Source organism: Aquila chrysaetos, chromosome 16, assembly GCF_900496995.4.
Source record: "Aquila chrysaetos chrysaetos chromosome 16, bAquChr1.4, whole genome shotgun sequence".
Classification (NCBI taxonomy): Eukaryota; Metazoa; Chordata; class Aves; order Accipitriformes; family Accipitridae; genus Aquila; species Aquila chrysaetos.
The window spans coordinates 18,789,797-18,809,714 of NC_044019.1; the positions used below are offsets into that span (position 1 = coordinate 18,789,797).

The 19,918-nt window shown below is 39.0% G+C and overlaps 1 protein-coding gene across 5 annotated transcripts in view; it reads right to left on the minus strand.

The window, feature by feature from the left end:
• GALNT18 (polypeptide N-acetylgalactosaminyltransferase 18) overlaps window positions 1–19,918 on the minus strand; it is a 253,560-nt gene that overhangs the window by 78,302 nt on the left and 155,340 nt on the right. For all 5 annotated transcript variants that reach the window (XM_030039346.1, XM_030039343.1, XM_030039347.1 and 2 more), the window contains 3 exons: window positions 5,251–5,434; window positions 4,125–4,322; window positions 1,521–1,635 (listed from right to left, as the gene is read on the minus strand). In XM_030039346.1, the coding sequence (XP_029895206.1) occupies window positions 1,521–1,635; window positions 4,125–4,322; window positions 5,251–5,434 (497 nt within the window). The remainder of the gene's footprint in view (window positions 1–1,520; window positions 1,636–4,124; window positions 4,323–5,250; window positions 5,435–19,918) is intronic.

The window sequence follows — 19,918 nt, forward strand, 5'->3', positions numbered from 1 at the left end:
TCATTACAGCACAGTAATTTGTTTTGATATAGCCAGGAACATAGATCCAAGTCAGGATAAAGTTAGATGAGGCAGCATACATTATGCTACCTTGCACACTACAATCTGTTACAGATGAAAGTATTTTATGTAGGTCAGGCACTGCTTCCCTGGAGACAGACAAAAAGCCATAAGGAAATCGGAGCAGTGTTGGGCCTTATTCCAGTGATCCAGTCTACTCCAAAGTCTCAATTATGCAGAGATTTGTGTCTCTGGTCTTGTCTATCAAAGTACTCTTCCCAATCAACTTCTGCAAGGCTCAGTATAGCAGACTGGACAGCATGTACCTCATGATGCAAAACTAGATAAAACTCCTCGCACTCACAGGGAGACAATAGTTTTGTCAGTTGGAAAAAGAAAAGAAAAATCAAAGTGACACTAATTTTCAACTCATCGCAACACTGAGCTGCAAAATCAGGTTTCGGGAACAGAAGGCAGCTCTCTGGCCCTCAAAGTGAGGAGAATGGTGTTATTAAAAGAAGCAGTCTTGCATTTCTCTCTCCCTTTCCTTAAAACTGTGCTCTAATGTAACTGAGAGTGGACCTGCGCTTCAGTCTTGCTGCAATAACACTTCATCTCTGACAGGTGGGAGAAAAAGAATTTCAGGAACCCAGAAGTAAAAATGAGTATTTTTTTGTTATATCTCACAGCCTTAGCAGAGAATCCTATATTTTTAAAATAAATTCCTTTTTTTGCTACTGCATAACAGTATGCTTTTATTATGGCAACTAAAAAGCACAAAATACAAGCTCCCACTAACATTTCATAGCAGAGTTCAGAATTTAATTTTATAATGCACATCATACCATTTTTCATTACCACCTATCTAAGAATTTCTCTTGTATTAAAAACCTGAAAGATTCTCAAACAGAACAGCACTGTATTTTCAGAATGGTATTTAGCTGTGAAGAGATATAGAAGGAAGTACACAAATCACACACAACACTGCATATAGTAAACAGATGAAGAGTGTATGATGGAAAAAGAAAATATGTGCACTTATGCACTTTATGAATATCTTAATTCCCCTCCAGAGGGAAGGCAGCATAAATGCCTATATATTCCAGTTTGCTCCATAGTGATTTTCCTAATTTAAATAAATTGAGAAATCTAGAAAGGCTTTTCCCATTATGCCTGTGAGAACCTATCCTCCTTACTGAGTCCAGGATCACAAGTAAGCAGGGAGTTTTAGGTATCATCTCTGCCAAATTCTAGCATTGTTACTTTAACGAAAGAATAATACCAAATTCTGTATTTCTGTCCTTGTCCCAGATAAGTTCTTTAAAAAGATATAGGAGCTTTTGCTCTTTTTTTTTTTTTCCCCTCCCTCCTCAAATACAACAATGTATACTACTGCAGAGCTGTGGCTCTCCTTTACATGCCATCATCCATACATTTTTGACTGGTTTTTTTCCCACGTAATAAGAAGCAAGCTGTATTTTAAATATAAGTCACCAGTGTTGGTTGGTTATGTTCCTTACCCTGATTCCGAGCTCCACATTTTCTCCTCCGTATACTTCCATGCCTTCATCCAGTAAGCCAATCTCTTGGAAATATTCTCTATCTACTATGAAGCATCCAATCAATGCAGGACTTCTGGAAGAATAAACCAGCAGCAACCAAAATTAGCAGATAGAATATGGACAATTTTATTACTCAGACATAGATTATAATTGCTGGGTCAAATGGTGCGTCAAGACAGATTCTTACGGAGGTGTTTCTCAAACAGATTTGTTCAGCTTTGTCTTCTAATGTTCTTGATTCTATGGTAAAATAAGCACCATTGAAGGAAAACAGACTCAAAATTATTGGACGTACATATTCACCAGAACAGGTAGGATTTCAGTGCTAACAATACTAGATCCAGGAGCCCCATCTTTGTTTCTGAGGCACCAGCCATTCTAGCCTCTGTCCCTGCTAAGTCCTCAGGCTTCTTGTCTGTAATAATTAACAAGGATACACAATGATGCATAGTTTTGTGTGTTCAGCCAGAAGCTAGGTTCATCTACAGCTAAGAAAACTTGTGTCTGTAAGCTTAGGTAAAAGAAGAGATTATTTCTTGAATAGGAACATCCAGATAAGGTTTTGTAATACAGAATCAAGAAATGTCTGCCCTTACCAGCATATTGTAACATTAGTCCATTGTCCTGAGCCAAATTTAAACAAGTCACATATCTTTACCAAATCAGTAAGCTCTATTTATGTCGTGACCTGAATTAACCAACTTTTACTATGCAGAGCTAATCTTAAGAAGGTAAGAGTTCATGCACAGAGAGTACAATTTTACCTTTATAAGATGCAGTGGAAGAGAATAGAGAGTAATTTAGCCTTTTCATTTTTCTCCTACCTTATAATCCACAATGGCAAGAAATAAAAATGTCTTTTCTGATCATTATGCTGGTATCGGGAACTCTGGTAACAGGATATTAATTAGCAGTACAGGGGAAATCATCCTGTATTTACTGGGAACATTCAAGCTGCAGTAAGTGTAGACATCTGCTTTCAAACAGATTATAGGATGTCTTAATCACAAACTGTACAATTCTACAGAAATCTATACATTTATACCTTTAACTTGAAGTGCTACAGTACCCACTTTATAACAATGAAAGGCTGTTTCTGATATATTTATTAATGAATAAAATAGCAGTTAACTTCACTTCAAAAATTATGCTTCTTTTATGACAAAGTACCTTGCTGCTGGTGGTGTTTTTAAAGTATTTTTCAGAGTACCTGCTTCCCTTTGTTATAATTCTAGAAGCATATTGGAGGCATGATAGAAGCCATCAATCAATACATGTGGCTTTTTTTTTCTTTTAATTATCCAGCACACACATGCAGTGTACTGCACTGAATAAAAGGCACCAGGGAAAGGGCTAGGGAACAAACCTAAACATCCAGTATTCATAAAGGACATTCACTCCACAATCCTCACATAGAACAGAGTTTTGGAGTAAAATGGAAAAGTATGTTTGCTCTTTATTCTGAGTTTAAATACTTTTAATTTAAAAAGTCACCACAATTAATATAGAAGGTTTGCCTCTCCTGGACTTAGTAGGATATTTCAAAGCATTTTCATAATGTTATCAGAGTTCATTAACACTGATAACCATTTCTAATGATGTGGAAATTACCACCCCTTTTTACATATGTCTGTGGCAAACCTGTGAATTTTTATCTCCTACTTTCCAGTTCTAGGTCCTGTTCAGGCAGTTCAGAGAGTTTAAGCTGACAACTCCTGAAAAAAAGCTGTCTGCCTGAAAAGACAGACCTACTGGATGAAAGATACCCCTTACACTGACTGCATGGAAACTGATTGGTAGTGATGACCCCCTCGCGCTGCCACTGCTATTTAAGGTTCTACTTTTGCAGCTAGTGAAAACAGTCTTCACGCTTTCTTTCTGCAGAGAGCTAGAGTATAGGTACCAGTGACCTCCTTGGTATGAATGCATAGCTAGAAAAAAGGCCTGGAATCTCAGCAGAACTGCTGAGGGGATTCAGAGGCACCTACTCCCCTCCCCAAGATAAGGGTATTGTTCTGTACCAACCTAACAACATTCTAGACATGATAAGAAAGTACAGAGCTAGATTGCACCAAAGCAAGGATCTAATACAATCTTTGCTCACACACGATCAATGGACCAGCATTAACTCCTAGGACATAACACAGCTGTAAAGCTATGTGACAGTATTATAAAGAATATAACTGTCAGATCAGTTCTGTTTATATAATGCATTTGTAAAGAAAATTCTGTTTCTGGCCCATTACCACTAAATTAGCAGAAAAGACATTTGGAGAAAGCAGTGCTGCTGAGAATTCAAGTCTACCATTTCACTTCAACTGTGTGTTTTGCCCCATGCTAATAACAAGGAAACTTATTAAAAAGATCTACTGAAAACAACAGTTTTCTTGATGACTGTGTAGGGGTCAAGGACAAAAGCTGAAGAGGACAGCTCAAGGACATTTTACTAATTTAACATTACAGTCAGTAAAACCTGTTACATAGCTGAGACCACTCACCATCTGTCATATCTAGATAAGCATTGCCAGTGACACACTAATCTAGGTCACAGTTGCATGTTACCTTATTGGAGCAGTTGTGTTCTCCAGTTTCCACCATGACTTAGGAGGGTTCAGATATCGGCACCACAGCTCCCAGTCAAACCCCTGCGCTGAGAGGGGATACTCCTCTATTTCAAAATTATCATACTTAATGTTATCAAATGATGGAGAAATGACTCTTTTTCTGTCTTCTTTTATCCTAGTGAGCACTGGTTCAGCCCTAAAAAAAGAAAAACAAAATGTTAAGATTATATCAGTGGAAGCTTAGCACTTATGGAAATCATAGAATCATAGAATAGTCTGGATTGGAAGGGGCCTTTAAAGGTCATCTAGTCCAACTCATTAAATAAATAGCAGCTTATGCTGTATATTTCAGAAGGGGCAAACTCTACAGCTGTTACTCATTCAGAACTCCCTTGGCTTTGAGACGGAGTTTTGACAGAGCAGGATCTGCCCCAAAATAACACACTGCAATATTTTATCTAGGATGCCCTATTATTAACTTTCATGTTAGCTAGTAAATGGAAGAAATAAGTATCTGCATATCATAGAGCATTTACACCCTTGCTACCAAATAACAATAACTTCAGGCTGTCAACATTATCAAGGACATCAACCTCAGAGTTAATAATAGATCTACCCTAGGGACAGAAGCTCCTGCCTTTTTACCACCTTTTTACTCAAGAAGCAACAGAGATATTAAATCCAGACTGAACAAGTTAAAATGTATAGTTTTACTTATGTGCTACTTTTGCACGGAGCAGCAACCTCAGTGCCAAAATGACACTGCTTTGTTTACACTGTAGAACATAAAAGAAACATAATATTTTTAATTAAAAGAAGGTAAATTTGCCCCTATGGGCAAAGGACTACATTATCAGAGGAGGTTTTTAACATGCAGTTTTCCAATATAGTTTAAATACATTGTAATTAGACGAACAGATAATCTAGATCCGTTTTTATAGGTTAGTTATGTTACACAGCACAAATATATTTTTCATGCTGGTGTCCATGATTGTGTCTGAATCCTCATGAAAAAGATCAGAACGCTAACTCACCCTCTATATGCAAGAGAAATGCCATTCAGTAGTTTATAAACAGTGCTTGAAAAAGGTCCCTTGGTCAGAGAAATTCAAGGAGACACATACCATCCCACATTGAATTCCACATGAGCATCAAAGAGAGCGACTACTGGTGCTGTGGCTACTCTCCATCCACTAACTCGAGATCGAATCAGCCCCTCTTGTTTGCTGTGTCGAACAACCTTGATGAAACCAGGCTTACGGGCGTTCACTTCATCAACATACTTCTTCAGTTTCTCCTTGAGTTCTTCTGTGGAAAGGAAAGAACTGGATGTTAACAAGAAGTATCAGCTCGACAAGATGTAAAAACCTGTTCTTTCAGCAGAACAGGAGTCTTCACACATGGAAATACTCCCTTTTGATGCAACTACTAAGAATTCTCAAACAGTCAAGTCTAAATGGAGGCAACCAAAAAGCAGAAGGACCATAAATTATATAGTAATAAAGAATTCCAGGTGTAACTATTTAGTCTACATGACTGACATCAGAATCCTGCCACTGTTTAATGTGCCACAAAATAAAGCACTCAATCATCAAGTACCACAGCTACATAAGTGCATATTATGTTACTGTAGCAACAAACAAGATAACTATCTTATATTTCCAGAAAAATATGCCCAAGTATTGTCCATGAACTTTCTTTACCAATATTTCAAGAAAAAAAAGTAAGAATAAAATGAATTATTTATCCTTTTTCCATTTTTCTTTGTAAACTACAACAACTCTTTCTATCTATACCAAAAAAAGTTCCAGGACTTCTGCTCTTTTCTCAGCAGAACAAAGATCAGTAAAAGTACTGAAGGAGAATCATTCCTAATTAAAATATGGTAACTTTTAAATAAACAGCTATCATCTCTCTGGTTTAAAGACCATTGCATGAGAAAATCCAATAGGTAGAGCTGAGGTATACTGTTCACTATTAATATTAACTGAAAATACTGTTCACTACTATTCCTTATTAGCATTGCTATGTTCTATTTACGTTAAGGTACCACTCAGAATTCCCTTGGTGTTATTAAGTTCCCTTTCTTCCAAACCTCTCCACAAATCCAGAAATGTCTTTGCTGTGATGCAGAGTAACGCTCCTGTGGTTACGATGCTAAACTGGCTATCATCAAATCTGCATTAAAAGCTCAATGCTGCCTACCCCTTTCTGTGAAATCCTGAGCAAGCTACTTAACTTCTCCATAATCAGTTCCTCATCTGTGAAATGGGATTACCACACTTATTTCTTCTTTTCAGTCTATTTAGACTTCAAACTCTAGAGAACACCAGTTTTCCTTTTCTCTGCATTTGGCCAGTACCTAGTGCCCTGGGGCACTGAGCTGAGGGGAGGCTGCATCAGACAAGGGATGGCACCAGAGCCCAGCAGAGGAAGGAGCAGCACCCAGTCATCGGTGGTGTGGGAGGGAGTACAACTTCTGTCATGTTCGTTGGCCCAAATTGCTTCACAATAAAATACAACAGGGTTTTTCTTTTAAACCTAACCAATGAGACTTTCTCTTCTATTGTTTTGCTGACATTAGAGGTACAATCTGCTCCCAACTAGGTGCCGGGGGACATTTCCGCACCGAGCCCAGGCAGCTTCTCAACATGATAAGCCAACCACTCTGCGAAATAGTCACCTCAAACAGATCTGGGCAACATGCACACTAGAATGGTTAATGCAACAGAAAATGAAAAGCAAGCGCACTTTATTAGCCACATTAAGTGTTCATCCTTGGAAAGGAGATAGATGTGTTCTCTCTTAGACTAACAAAGAAGAACAGAGCTGTTTCACAAGGGGTCCTCTAACCTAAAGACTGTTACAACCCATATGACCTCAGTGGACCTACTTCTCTGAGGATATGGAGGAAAGGACAAGATGGTCAAGTACAAAGACTCCTTAAATACACCCCTCATTGTAAAGACTCTCAGATAGCCACCAGGTGTAGATGCTTTTGCAGCTGGTTCCATGGCATTACAGGACTGTGCATGCCACATCCATTTGTGTAAATGAACTCTGCATGGAAGTGAGAGGACACCTAAGAAAAGTGCTGATACTTACAGTTTTTCATAAAGAACAAGAATTAAAAAGAAATAATCTGATGGCCATGTCCATCATAGTACTTAAACTGCAGCTGTATTTTAGGAATGGACTCAATATATTCCTAGAATTTTCCACATTATATTGCCAATATCTATTCAAATTGTTTATCTATGACTGCATTGCCTTGAATAAACAATATGATGCACCTACACACATAGCATAGAGCACTATTCTGCTTTGTATTAGGTTTGCTGTGTATTGATCAATACACTTTTTCCCCTTCATAAAGTCAAAAAATCATATTCAGGTTTTCTATCATGCTTGTGCAAAGCCACACGTTCTTATTGTTCATCCCCTAACATAGAGAGATTTGTAGCAAGCACAAAACTATCAAACCAACCACTAGCTAAGAGCACTTTAAATTCAAAACAAGACATTTACGTTACTGAAATTGTGCCCACCTAAAAATAGTGCAAAACAGTTCTTTATTCCCAAAATGTAACATTGTGGAAGGTGAATATCAAAACATGAAGATCAAAGCTTTGTTCTCAGTGTAAGTGGCTGTTCATAGCTTTGCAAGACCAGGAAGCTTTATTTGCCACAACAATGCAGCATCACCACTGAGTATAAAATATATAAAGGAAAGCAGGCTCTAATCAAGGACTTGAAAATCAGTACCCTTGATAGAGTCATTGTTCTCTCAATCACCTTCGTTTTTAGCTAGCAGGCTATTCTTACTCCTGTCATATACTTTTCCTAATGTGGACTGACTTTATAAGCTTGAGTAAATACAAAATCTTTTTCATAGCTAGGTGTAGTACAGAAATAGGTGGAAATGGAACAGAACCCAAATCTTGGCTTGCCACCAGCACGACTTCAGCTGCACATTATAGCTGTGACATTTACTAGGCAGTACACACTTCTAATTTTCTGGTTACACTGCAGCTTTTTGCAAATTAAGTGAATAAGGAACCTTGAAGGCTTTCCCATAGTCAGTCAGTATGGAGGAATCCCTCCCTGGACTTCAGTATCAGCCTCAGGAGGCGAAGTGCTGCATTTTACCTAATCTTCAATACTGGCCCACAAGCAGTGACTTACTCTGTAGCATGCCCACAGGAGACAAAGCAATAATTTTGCAGTCAGGCGTTTTCTGGCCTTTGTTATTTAAAACAGATTAGCCTTGCTTTGCAAAGGCAGAGTGCTGAGCAGAGCATTATGTGCACCCTTTGTCTTACAAAACCTATTGGGCAGACTCTCCCAGAAGGAAAGATAAGTCTACAAAAAAAAGTATCATTTTCACTCAGCCACAGGACACAGCAGACATGTAAATGAAGCTAAAAAACTCACTATTTTGGGAAGAACATTAAAGATGCCCTAGCAGGATACTTAAGTCAGTTTTTTTCATGCATTCCACATTTTCCTGAGTTTTACATGAGAAATCTGAGTTCAGTTGTCTTTGACAATTTTAGAGCACCCTGCCCAACTGGACTGAATGACAGGACTCTCCCCCTAGAACTGATCATACACTTTGTGATGGCACTGATGGTCTTCAGCGATATATTTTTAACCCATGCTTTGGGTTTTTTTTTCCATTTCAGATACATTGCCTGAATAATAAACAGTCTTTTTCATTAATTATTGTGCTTCACTGCTTTATGCCACCATAGGGAGAAGAAAAGGAATGAGCAAATGTGTCATCTTCAATACACTGTTGATTCGGTTTCTAATTGTGGAAACAAACAGGCTTATAAAGATAGATGCATATGCCTTTCAGCGCAGAATCTCTCAAATAAGGATTCAAATTTGACGAAGCTGAATGAGTATCTGGAACTGGAGAGAAAGAGCAGCCATATATGGAATGGGAAAATGGTGCCGATGCGGCACTTGGAAACGCTGCACTCTACCACCTGTCTCTATACAGTACAGATGTCTGCAGAGCACAGCACAACTCTCCTCATAAACGTAGAAAACATAATTAATGTGCCATAATTATGTTTAGTATTAACATAATTAAGTTCTAATACTTCTAAGAGGTTGTTTGTTTGTTTTTAACAAACCCACCAAGATTTTGTTTGTCAAGTTTCCCTATTCAGCATGACAAAGCAGTGCTAAAGAATTCATGCAATTTTGCCTTCTTAGGAAGGGGCAGAAGCAGGGCAGGATGGAGGCAGGGAGCATAAGGAGTCAGAAGACATCAGCCATCCCACAGCTACAGAGATTGTATGTGAAGGGATCACTTAGTTCATGAAAATCCCTTCGCAAGCCATCTTCCTTTCAGGATATGGTCTGAGAGAATGGTGGCTTGAGAGAGGTGCTGGCAATGCAACTGCTCTCCTTGCAATACTGCAGCTTGCTTGGGTTGTGCGAGTGGCCAGTCCTAGCTCAGAGGGGCGATCTGGACCGCAGTCCTGCCTCCTCTTTGAACACTGGGAGGGTTGCGGCAGGCCATACGATATGGAAAAGATTTCTCAGATATGCCCCAGGAGGTTTCTCAGAAGGAAAACCATCTATAGATAATGCCCTTCATTCAGTTGGGTGCAAGTGGCCTACATTTTGTATGCCTCTACCCTCCCAAAACTGGGAAGTTATCAGGCTAGATGCTCAATGACGTAAGGTGCCTTAGCCCCTTACTCCAGTGTCCTACAGCAGCTGTGGATCTGTCCCCAGACTTCAAATTTTAAAGTTATTGATACAAAGAGTATTGTCATAAATAATGAATTACTGCCTCACATTCATAGAGAAGTAGCTCAGAGAACAGTCAATTAAGCCTCACTTTCAATAACTTCCATGCTTTAAGGTACTCCCATTCTGAGTGCTTAAATGAGTCCTCACATCTCTCTGAACTATTGCATTTGTAAAGTCTAACACTCATGCTTTGCTGAGACAGATGCATTTTACTGACTTATTAAAACTCTTCTTCTAGCTATAAGTTTGCCAACTGAGCTAAAATAATAAATAAATAAATAAAAGCTCTCTCATAACTTTATGCATTTTCTAAAGCCTACAAGTCCCTGCTGACTTTGGTGCAGCAGAATGCACGCTAGATGTTATTGCGATCTCTGCAAGCCTTGTTCTTTTACCTTAAGGAAAAAATGTATTTCCATGTCAAAGGCCCAGGAATTAGCATGTCCCTCTTTAACCTTAGCACAAACATGGCTTCTTTTACTGTGAAGGGAAAGAAATTACTCTTCAATACAGAATGGGGTTTAACGTAACAATTATCCTCCCTGTGCTAGAAATTGTGGATTGACACATTATATGAAAGGCGCAAAATCCTGCCAATCATTATTTTTACGCTTTAGCTTTTTGTGTTCATTGAGCCATCTAGAAGGCACACTCTGGTTCCCAGGTAAAGAACCATGTTGGATATTTTCTTGGATCATAAAGGACACTTTTAAAGGCAAATCATTACAGCAGCTGCAGGAATACGCTGGACCTACTGCCTGTCTCGCAGCCAAGAGACCACTGTTCAGTTTGCTCCTGGCAAGGATCCCAGGGCCTCCCTGAACACCCTGTGCAGTAGGTCAGAATGGGATCCACTGCCTTGCACCACGGTAAAACAGCCAACTGGCAGAGCACAAGAAATCAGTACACCACGAGAGCTGCTGCCATGAAAGGTAAGTAAATTGGCAAAAAAGACAGAATTCGCACAAACCGATTAATTTTAAACCAAGATTTTTCCATCTTCTTTATCTGATTATTTGTGGCCCAAAATCCTAGGAACAGGAAGAGCTGCTTTTCCACTCTTCCAATAACAGTTTTATAGGCTTCAGAAAACAGAATGTATTAATATAGCTAACTTTTTCTGGCAAATAAAGAAAGCCTGTTACACCAGATTTGCTGCAAAAAAAACCCCTCTCTTCCCTCTCAGTCACTTTGTAGGCATACAACCTGAATTCATGTAATAACTTGAATTTATGGCAGCAGCTAGGCATGTGAGAAAAACTGTTTGCTGCACTTTATCTAATAGGCTTGTACATTGGATTATGTCAGTTATTTCGTATGCAGCTCAGTGCTTCGTAATTTTTATTTTCGTTTCCTCTGGCCCCTTATCTTTCATGCCCAAGTGATCACCTCTCATCTCTATAGCAGAAGCTGATAATTCCAAATGGAAAATATTTATAACCAGATAGAGGCATCATCTTTAGTAATGCACATGTGTATATAGAATGCTTGCAACAGAGGGCAACAATGCACAAACAGATAACGAGGGCCTGCTGTGCACACGTATTTAATAACCTCATGTTATCTGGTAATAGATAAACCACCCAAGGGAAATTACTAACGTGATGCAAGGAATTGATTTGGACAGACCTCAAAAACAAAAAAGCAGTACAGTCCTTTTCCTCCATTACTATACCTAACTGGTATTGCTGACAGAGATGCATAATCTAATCTCAGAAATTCAGACTATCCACATGTTAAGCCAGATAGCATAATGAACTTTCACAGTCACAACCCTGACATTCAGCAATCCAAAGTCTCAGCTGCTGTCAAACCTCCCCAGGTCTATTAAGATAAATGACGCTTACAACAATTCACTCTAGATCACATCTCGGACTACAAGCCAAGGATTTCTTTAGTCCAGCACATGAACAGCACCCTTCTCCCACCATAAAGGTAGGAAAAATATACACTTCCCCTCTCAGCCCCTACACACAGATACACACTCTTTCAATTGCCCAGGAGAATCTAGTACAGAGGAATGGGAAGCACACTGCTTTCAAAGGGTTTGGTGGGGGCTGCTTTGATCTGTTCTCAGGTCCTCCCACAAACATCATGTCTATGCATGGAAAGAGCTTAGGTGAACACTTTACTGAATCCTGTTGCTGGTTGTAAGGTCCTGGGAATCTGACAGCACGAGAACCACATACCAGCAAAAAATTCCACTTCAAAACAGTAATCAGTAAACTAGCACACCTCCCAACACAAAACAGGCTTTGCAGAAGACACCTGTGCCAGCAACTATTCCTTGAGCGATCTAACAGACACATACGCTACTTGGGTTCGTTTTGTTTTTTCCTAAATGATGCATAGTTCCAATCCCAGCCATGAAAGTGGGATACCACGCACCAGATCATTAAGTCCTACCTAGAAATATTGCTGCATCTTAATAAATCCCAACAGTATGGGAAGAACAATGAAAATCATCTTTTGGAAACTGTGACAGCTGAACACCATGTTATGGAGGAGAGGGATACTGGAGAAAGAAATATTAAGCCTGTTATTTTTTGTCAGTACTATTCTCTTGTAGTAATGTCTTTATAATAAGGGCTGTAAATCCCTTTTATTTCCCTTTTATTATTTATTGAGTAGTGTTCAAAGACAGTACTCCATTTCTGTCTAAAGGTGCATCCTATCATAAGTATCACCGAGCCCACATTCTAGCAGCAGTGTCTCGCAACACTTTGCAAGACAGAGAGATAAACTGACATGCCAGATGAATCTGCAAGGTCACACCAGAAGTTGCAGACAGCGAGGAAAAGAACCTGGGTCTCCCAAATCCCAGGGCAGCATATTAACACTGCATGACTTCCCTGAGGCTGTGATTCTGCAGTTTGAGCCATGGCCCATATGGAGCCCAGAGAACTCTGTGCAGATGCAAGAGCTCATCCACATCACTTGGTCAGGATTAAGAGCTGATATCTGGAGCTCTTGTTAATGTCAACAGAAATGTATTGCAACAAAGGAATTAAACATGGCCCTTCGATTCCCCTAACAATGGGAGAGACTCACGTGCTTACCTCCGAGTACAGAGTAGAGCTTACTAAAGTGTTAACATCAAGAGAGGAAAAGAAAATAAATCTGCTCCCAGGTGAACATTTCTTCCAGCTCTTTAATGAATTTAAGTGTATGCAGCAAGGCAGGACTAAGAAAAAAAGCACAAAGTGTCTTTTCTCAGATTACAAAATTCCCAAATTAGAAAGTTGACAACTGTCAATAAAAGCCAGTTGGGCGTGTACGTGCTTACACCAGTGAACATGCAAACACAAGCTAAAAGTACAACAGGGACTTTCCAAGCACTGCCAATAGTTACCAGCTGCCATACAAACAACAAAGCAAGGGTACAGAGGCTGCTACGTATCTCTTCATGACGATACCTAGAACCCTTTGAACGGAAAGGTGTTTCGATCTTCAAAGTATCTTTAAACACAGACCTGTAACTATATAATCTTAACTGTTCCACTCGACTTTCTGATTGCTGGATGCTTGAATTAAACTCAGCAGGAACACCGTTCCACTCTGGTTTACTGTGTATGACTCCCTCCCGTTTAGGGACTGTTACTGGATATATTATGGTTACAATAATGTGATCACAACAATGGTTAAACCTGGTCAGGAACAAGCACTATCACTGAAATCAGATATTCATATCACATCTGATGCAAGAACTACTTCTGATGTTTATTTGGATACAATAGTTTTAGAAAGGGGCCATAAAGTAAGAAGTCCCAAGCACCAAGACCATGCATTAGAGCTGACACAGTGAATATAATACACTGCTGGAAGAACCAATGCCAAAATTCTGAGTTCATAATTTCATTTCTTGGTGTTCCTGGATTCATTTGTAAAATGACCTTTAAATGTTAAAGAGAAGTGCCTGAGAGATACATTCTAGTCCCAGCTGGATAGCAACTGTTTCCAGTAATCCACGTGGCTTTTTTTCTTCTTTTTTTTCAATATACAGTATTTAATTCTAATCTATTTCTTGGACGTGTATGGAACAGAAAAATCACTATTCAGAAAAAGAAACTAAATGCCTGAACAGAGCCGGAGCAGACTGTATAAATCTAGAAAAATGCAATCTGAAGAGCACATTAGAAATACTCTGTATTTCTATAACCATAAGGCGCAGCAAGCCGCCTGCTGTACTGTAAACTTGATAAACAATCATGACTCTAAGAAACAGCGTGGCAGTTCACGTTATGATAACAGATTCATAAGGAAAAGGAAACTGCCAATTAAAACACAATAGTTCAAGTGTAACTCCTTTATTTCTGGAGTGGATTCAGAGGAAATCAGTCACATAAATTGCATTAAAAATGGAATATGCAAATATGCAGTTAGAAATGTATGGAACAGAGCTGCTTACATTCCTCTCTGGATCAAATCTCCCTCTAACAGCAAGGAAGTTGGGAACAGGACTATAAAAGGAAGAGGAAACAAAGTAATCACAGAATACTTCTGGTTAGAAGGGACCTCTGCAATCCAAGCCTTGAATCAAAGCAGGTCCAACTAAACAATATTAAGTAACATTCACTATTAAAGAGTTATTTAAAAGAATGCCAGAGAGCATTAAAAGATAGGGTTTGGTTTTAATAAATAGGACTTAGCCTTGCATGCCACATTGTTTTTTATGAAGAACTTACTTTGTATCAGAAATTAAAATCCAACTTTATACTCAATGCAGAGAATTACTTCCTTGGGAGCAAAACAGTAGGCAGCATGCACCAAACCCGATGATACTGTGACAACATCCTTGAGGGTCACGACAGCAATTAACACTATTTCTCCTTTTGAGATCTCACTCTACAAATCAAAGTGCAGCTAAGGAAAAAAAAAAAAAAAACAACAAAAAAAACCCCAAAACAAACCACCTTCCGTGGTGCATTTTTTAAACCACGTCCAAATGTAGAGTTACCAGCTCTTTTTTTGAATGAATGACTCTTATTCTACCAGACAACTCTTACACATCAGATGCAAAATGTTCCATCCATATTCCAGGTCAGAAAGACTGATTTCTTGACTACCTGTGATCATGTTGTGTGTGACCTGCTATTATCTTCTCCTTTCAAAGGTGGACTGCTGCTTGCACAAGAATGCAATTCACCACAGCAATAGCAATACAGCACCAAGTACACCAAGGAAAAAGACAGCCTGCCTGGGCAGGAGGGCTCTTTTCAACAGATGGGATTAGTTCACAAAAAGGACTTGTTTTTACATCAGCAGAGCTGCATTCACACAAGGTGTTTCTGTCAACAGACAGAAGGAAAAAAAAAAAAAGCAAATTATACAAATATGAGCAATATTTGTTCATTGTTCTAATGGCTAATATGTTGCTGGCAATGCAAACAAGAATAGATTGGATAATACCACTTGCAAGTAAAAATTTCACAGGGTGAAATACTGGTATCACTGAAGCCAATGAGAACTTTTCAGAAAAAAAGTTACACATCCAGGCCCTGAATGCACCATCACACACGATGTCATAGCAAGTGCGAGTTATAATTAGCCCTTGTAAAAGCTGTCTCTCACATGCCCTCATATTATACCATATAGTCTTGAAAAATTCTGCTGAATACAACGTATGACATTGCACATCCACCAGAGTCTGCTAACCTGGCATAAAAAGAAGGAGCAGGACCTATCCCATCACCTACCAAGCAAGCAGTGTGCACTTCCACTACAATCCTAGGAGGAATGTCACCTCACACCACTGCCAAGTTCCTTTGGGACAATCTGGTAGGTATCTACTGTGCTATTTAAGTCATGGGTTTTAATTCACATCATTTTAATAACTTGGAAGTTACAATTTCTCCTTTTAGAAACTTCAAAAAAATATGGACAAAATCCAAATAGTTCTTACTCCTGTAAAGCACCCATTCAAATCAGAAATGATTTGGTTTGAATACCATCAGAGCTGCAGGATTTGTTTCTATCTAAAGATAGAAACCGGTTTTTTTTGAAGAATCAACTATGTACATTTTCAAATTAAAGCAACAAATTCTGGCTTGCTTCTTTCCCAGCATATTTGATTACTCCTTAGTTGTAACACAGTTCTGGGACCACGCCATTTGGTAGCTGTGGAAAACCTCTAAATGCAGCATATATGATCTCCAAGTAAAGGACTGCTTATTATAATAGTGTATCATCCACTGCTTCCTAAAAATCCCAGAGTCCAAGTTTTAAGAGAACACAATAGCATACAATTTGTATCTTTAGATGAAATATATCAGCATGCAACAAATTATTCCAAGCCTTTCATCAGCTACTATGGAAAATTTCTCCGTAAGGATCTAATCACAATCTATCCGTTAGTTTTAAAAAATGTTTGCGGTTTAATTGTTATATTACAATTGTTGTTCATGTCCTGCCTTTTTGCATCAGAAACATGCGAGGGACAGTAGCAGCAACCCTTATGTTTTCTGGAAAAAAGGCAAGACATTAAAAATAACCCAGGCAGTAACTTGAAACTAAAATTCATAATACCTTGTTAATTCACAACACAGGAACAGCATTGTTAGCAGCAACCTACTGCAGTCTGGGAAAGATTTGGTTAAATCCTGCTTAATTGGGAGTATGTTATTTTAAAACTAAAGTATGTTAATCTGGCTATTAGTATGCCTCCCAGCAGGGTGGAAGCCTCACTTGCATAAAACACGCACATAGAAGAACACACACCAGCCTTGCCTTTCCTGCTCCCCAGAAATAACCGGCAGTAGTGTCAATATTTTTTGACATTATAAGCAGTGAAAGTGGCTTTTTACAGTGCTGAGATAGGACAGAATCCCATCGACTCCAGCACTCCCTCCTGGAATTACAACCGAGTGAGCAGCTGGAGGCTCAGGTGACTGGGCTGCTCCAGGTTTCTGCTTTACACTGCAGGTGGCTGGAACTACCAGGGAGGGACAGAACCTGCTCCAGACTACAAGAAGCAGGCTGGGCTACCAGTTCCAAGTTCTCATCTTGTCAGCAAAAGCAGAGCTGGCTGGCGCTGGCCGAGAAACCCAGAAGGAAACGCACAGCACTTCTGGACCTGCTGCGTGGGGTTCAGCAGGTAGCAGTCCTCTCTCTGAAGCAGTCACGCATCAACACCTGACACTGCCGAGCACAGCAGCTCGTGAGGTGCTACGGGTAACAGTCACAGAAAATGGACTGAAATCAGAAGCACTAACTGGGCACTGAAATTTAGATCTTGGGAGATCCCACTAAAGAAAATCTGCATAGGTGAAGACAATGCCTAAATTTAACAAAAACATTTAAATAGCTTCTAACTTACATTTTTTTTCATTGAGTATTAGGCAAACAAGAATCCAGAAGAATATTCTGGAACTGCAGTTTCTCTTAATGATATTTAGATATTTTACAACAGGTTTGTTCAATGTTTCTGTTCTGGTAAAGATTACATTAATTTTAGTTTGTTTCCTTTCTCATTATTTTTTGTCATTTAATTTTAGCTCTTTACTTCAAAATTTACCTTCTAAAGCAATGCTTTAACACCTGTGGTCAAAGCAGAGACTCTCAGGACTCATCAGCCACTGCCCAGTAAGTAGAACTCTGGATGTGTCAGACTTATCATTCATGTGGAAAACTACGCACACAGGCGTTTGTATCCAGGCCCTCCCCTACCACATTTTTTTTCAGAGAGCTTCATCTTCTCAATAAATGCAGCAAATTTAAATGACTTCATGAAGAGCTCCCAGCATAATTTTTACTGACATTATTATTTCTTATACACATTATACTTCTGATTCTTGACATTTATATAAAATATTGCTTGGGAATTTTAAGGTCTTTTCCAGAAGATCTTTTTACGATGGACTGTTAGCATTAAGTACTGTCTATATCTCACTTAGCTAGCCATGATGTGGCCTGTAGCACCATAAACCTACCAGACTCCATTTATTATAGAGATTCAAAGGCTTGAAACTATCACCTCCTATCCAATTCTTCCAGCATACCGTTTGACCTTTCATTGTGAATAATGATTTTGCACAGATACAGGCTAATTTCCTTGAACTGGATTTTGATTTGCAATGATTTGCAATTTGATTTGCAGTATATCCACATTTTTCAGAATAGTTACTGTCTGACTTCTCAGATTGAAACCTTTTAGCATCTTCAAAAGAATGCTTCTTGCACAGCTAAATTTCATAATGAAATTCCATGATTAAATTCTCTCCAACTATGAGCATTAAATTTCTACCTTGTCTGCATATTGCAATATGTTGTACTGAAGACCACTTGACAACTTCAGACTGGGTAATGATCTCATTTTCCTATATGGCATTCATCTTAGTTAACCTCAGAGGGTTATTATACAGCTACAGTGTTATTATTATGTCGCAGGAGGAGATGGCTCCAGAAGGTAGTAAACTCAGAGTTATAACTAATATCCAAATCTTTAAAATCCTAAGCAGCATTTATTCCATAGAAATTTTGGTGATCGTTCCAAAGCTCAAAAAGCCTCAGACATGGGTGTCTCAGAAAGCTGCATAGCAAAAAGCTCCTTGAGGCACATGACTCTTCCATCTTCAAAGGCCTCACATCACTCCCCTTTCTAAATTTGCCCTGATACGAGAAGCTACAAATGTGTAAATTGTACTCTACATAGCAAACATAGCCATGCTACCTATGTTGGAAAGAGTTAAGTGGCCTAAACAAATGCAAGTTAACGTAAAACTTCTGTGATGTTTTGTGAGTCAGACCAATAAAAGTATATGAACATCACACAGCCAGCCAGCCTGATGCATGTTCCCAAGTTCTCACTCTCTGCCACCAACACTGGAAATTACAATTATAGCCACCGTGCCACACTGGGAGAAGGCAAGATAGATCAAAATAACACGGACATTTTGGACTCCACCTTGATCCCAAGACTGTCACCTCATCCATGACATGAACCAGCAGGTTACATTTCATCTGACCAAACCAAAGGAGATGCTGCTTTGATGCTCACTGCCCTACTAGCACTGGCTAGCTGCTACTTCAATCTATAAAGCACCAAAAATGTTTATACAATAACACACCTGCTTACTAAAGTTAGGGTGTAATTACACCAAATTTATCACCATGCAAATCTTTGCCTTTGGATAGCAAAGTGGCACAGCTTTATACACTCCTTGACCACTTGCATTCTGCACAGTATTTCCACCGAAGAAGTTTACACACTTCTCAGAAGAGCTATTTGCAAAGCTGTTGTCAAAGGAACTGGCAGGGTTTGCTACCAGAGCTACATTTGCAGCTCACGTGAAGAACCTGAACCACATGCTGCAGTTCCAATTAGGGAAGTCAAACCAGGAAAATAAGAAACTCCAGTAAATGCTATAAACAGAGGAAGACAAAATGCTTGAAGTGGTAAACAAGAAGTGGTCAAAGTTCAAATACTACGAACTGGAGACTTGTCAATGTTCCTGTCTTTCACCACAGACAAATCAGGGTGATGAAAACAAAACACAGAGAACTAGTAGGTTTCATAACATCTCTTTGAAAAACATGGCAGATTTTTTTTTTTCTCTGTTAGACCATCCAGACGAACAAAAAACCCCAAACCTACTCCACAGCAAAAGCAAATTACCTTCTGAAATGCAAGAAGACCACCAACTTGCAAGTTACTCTCAGTCTTTTTGCTAAGCTGCCCGTGAAAACTTATGTCAGCGTCCTTTTTTTATTTGCTATGTGAGAGAATCCTCTCTGTAGCGAAAAAGTAAACACTGTGGGTGTTAATTGGAAGCATTTGTGAAAACTAATTAAAATTGCTGTGCTGCAACCGTGCTTCAGAAAAGGTTTTTTGTATCAAATCCTAATAAAGATTTGTTTTTCTTGTACATGCTTTGTTTAATCCCTTCAGGTAGATAAACAAAGAACCTATCAGTCATATCTTAACAAAGAGAGGGAGTGGCAATTCTCTTCTAATCAGAGGATTTTCTTTACAGTTAAATCTAAAACCATTAATTAGGGACCTTGGTACAAGTTATCCCCAGC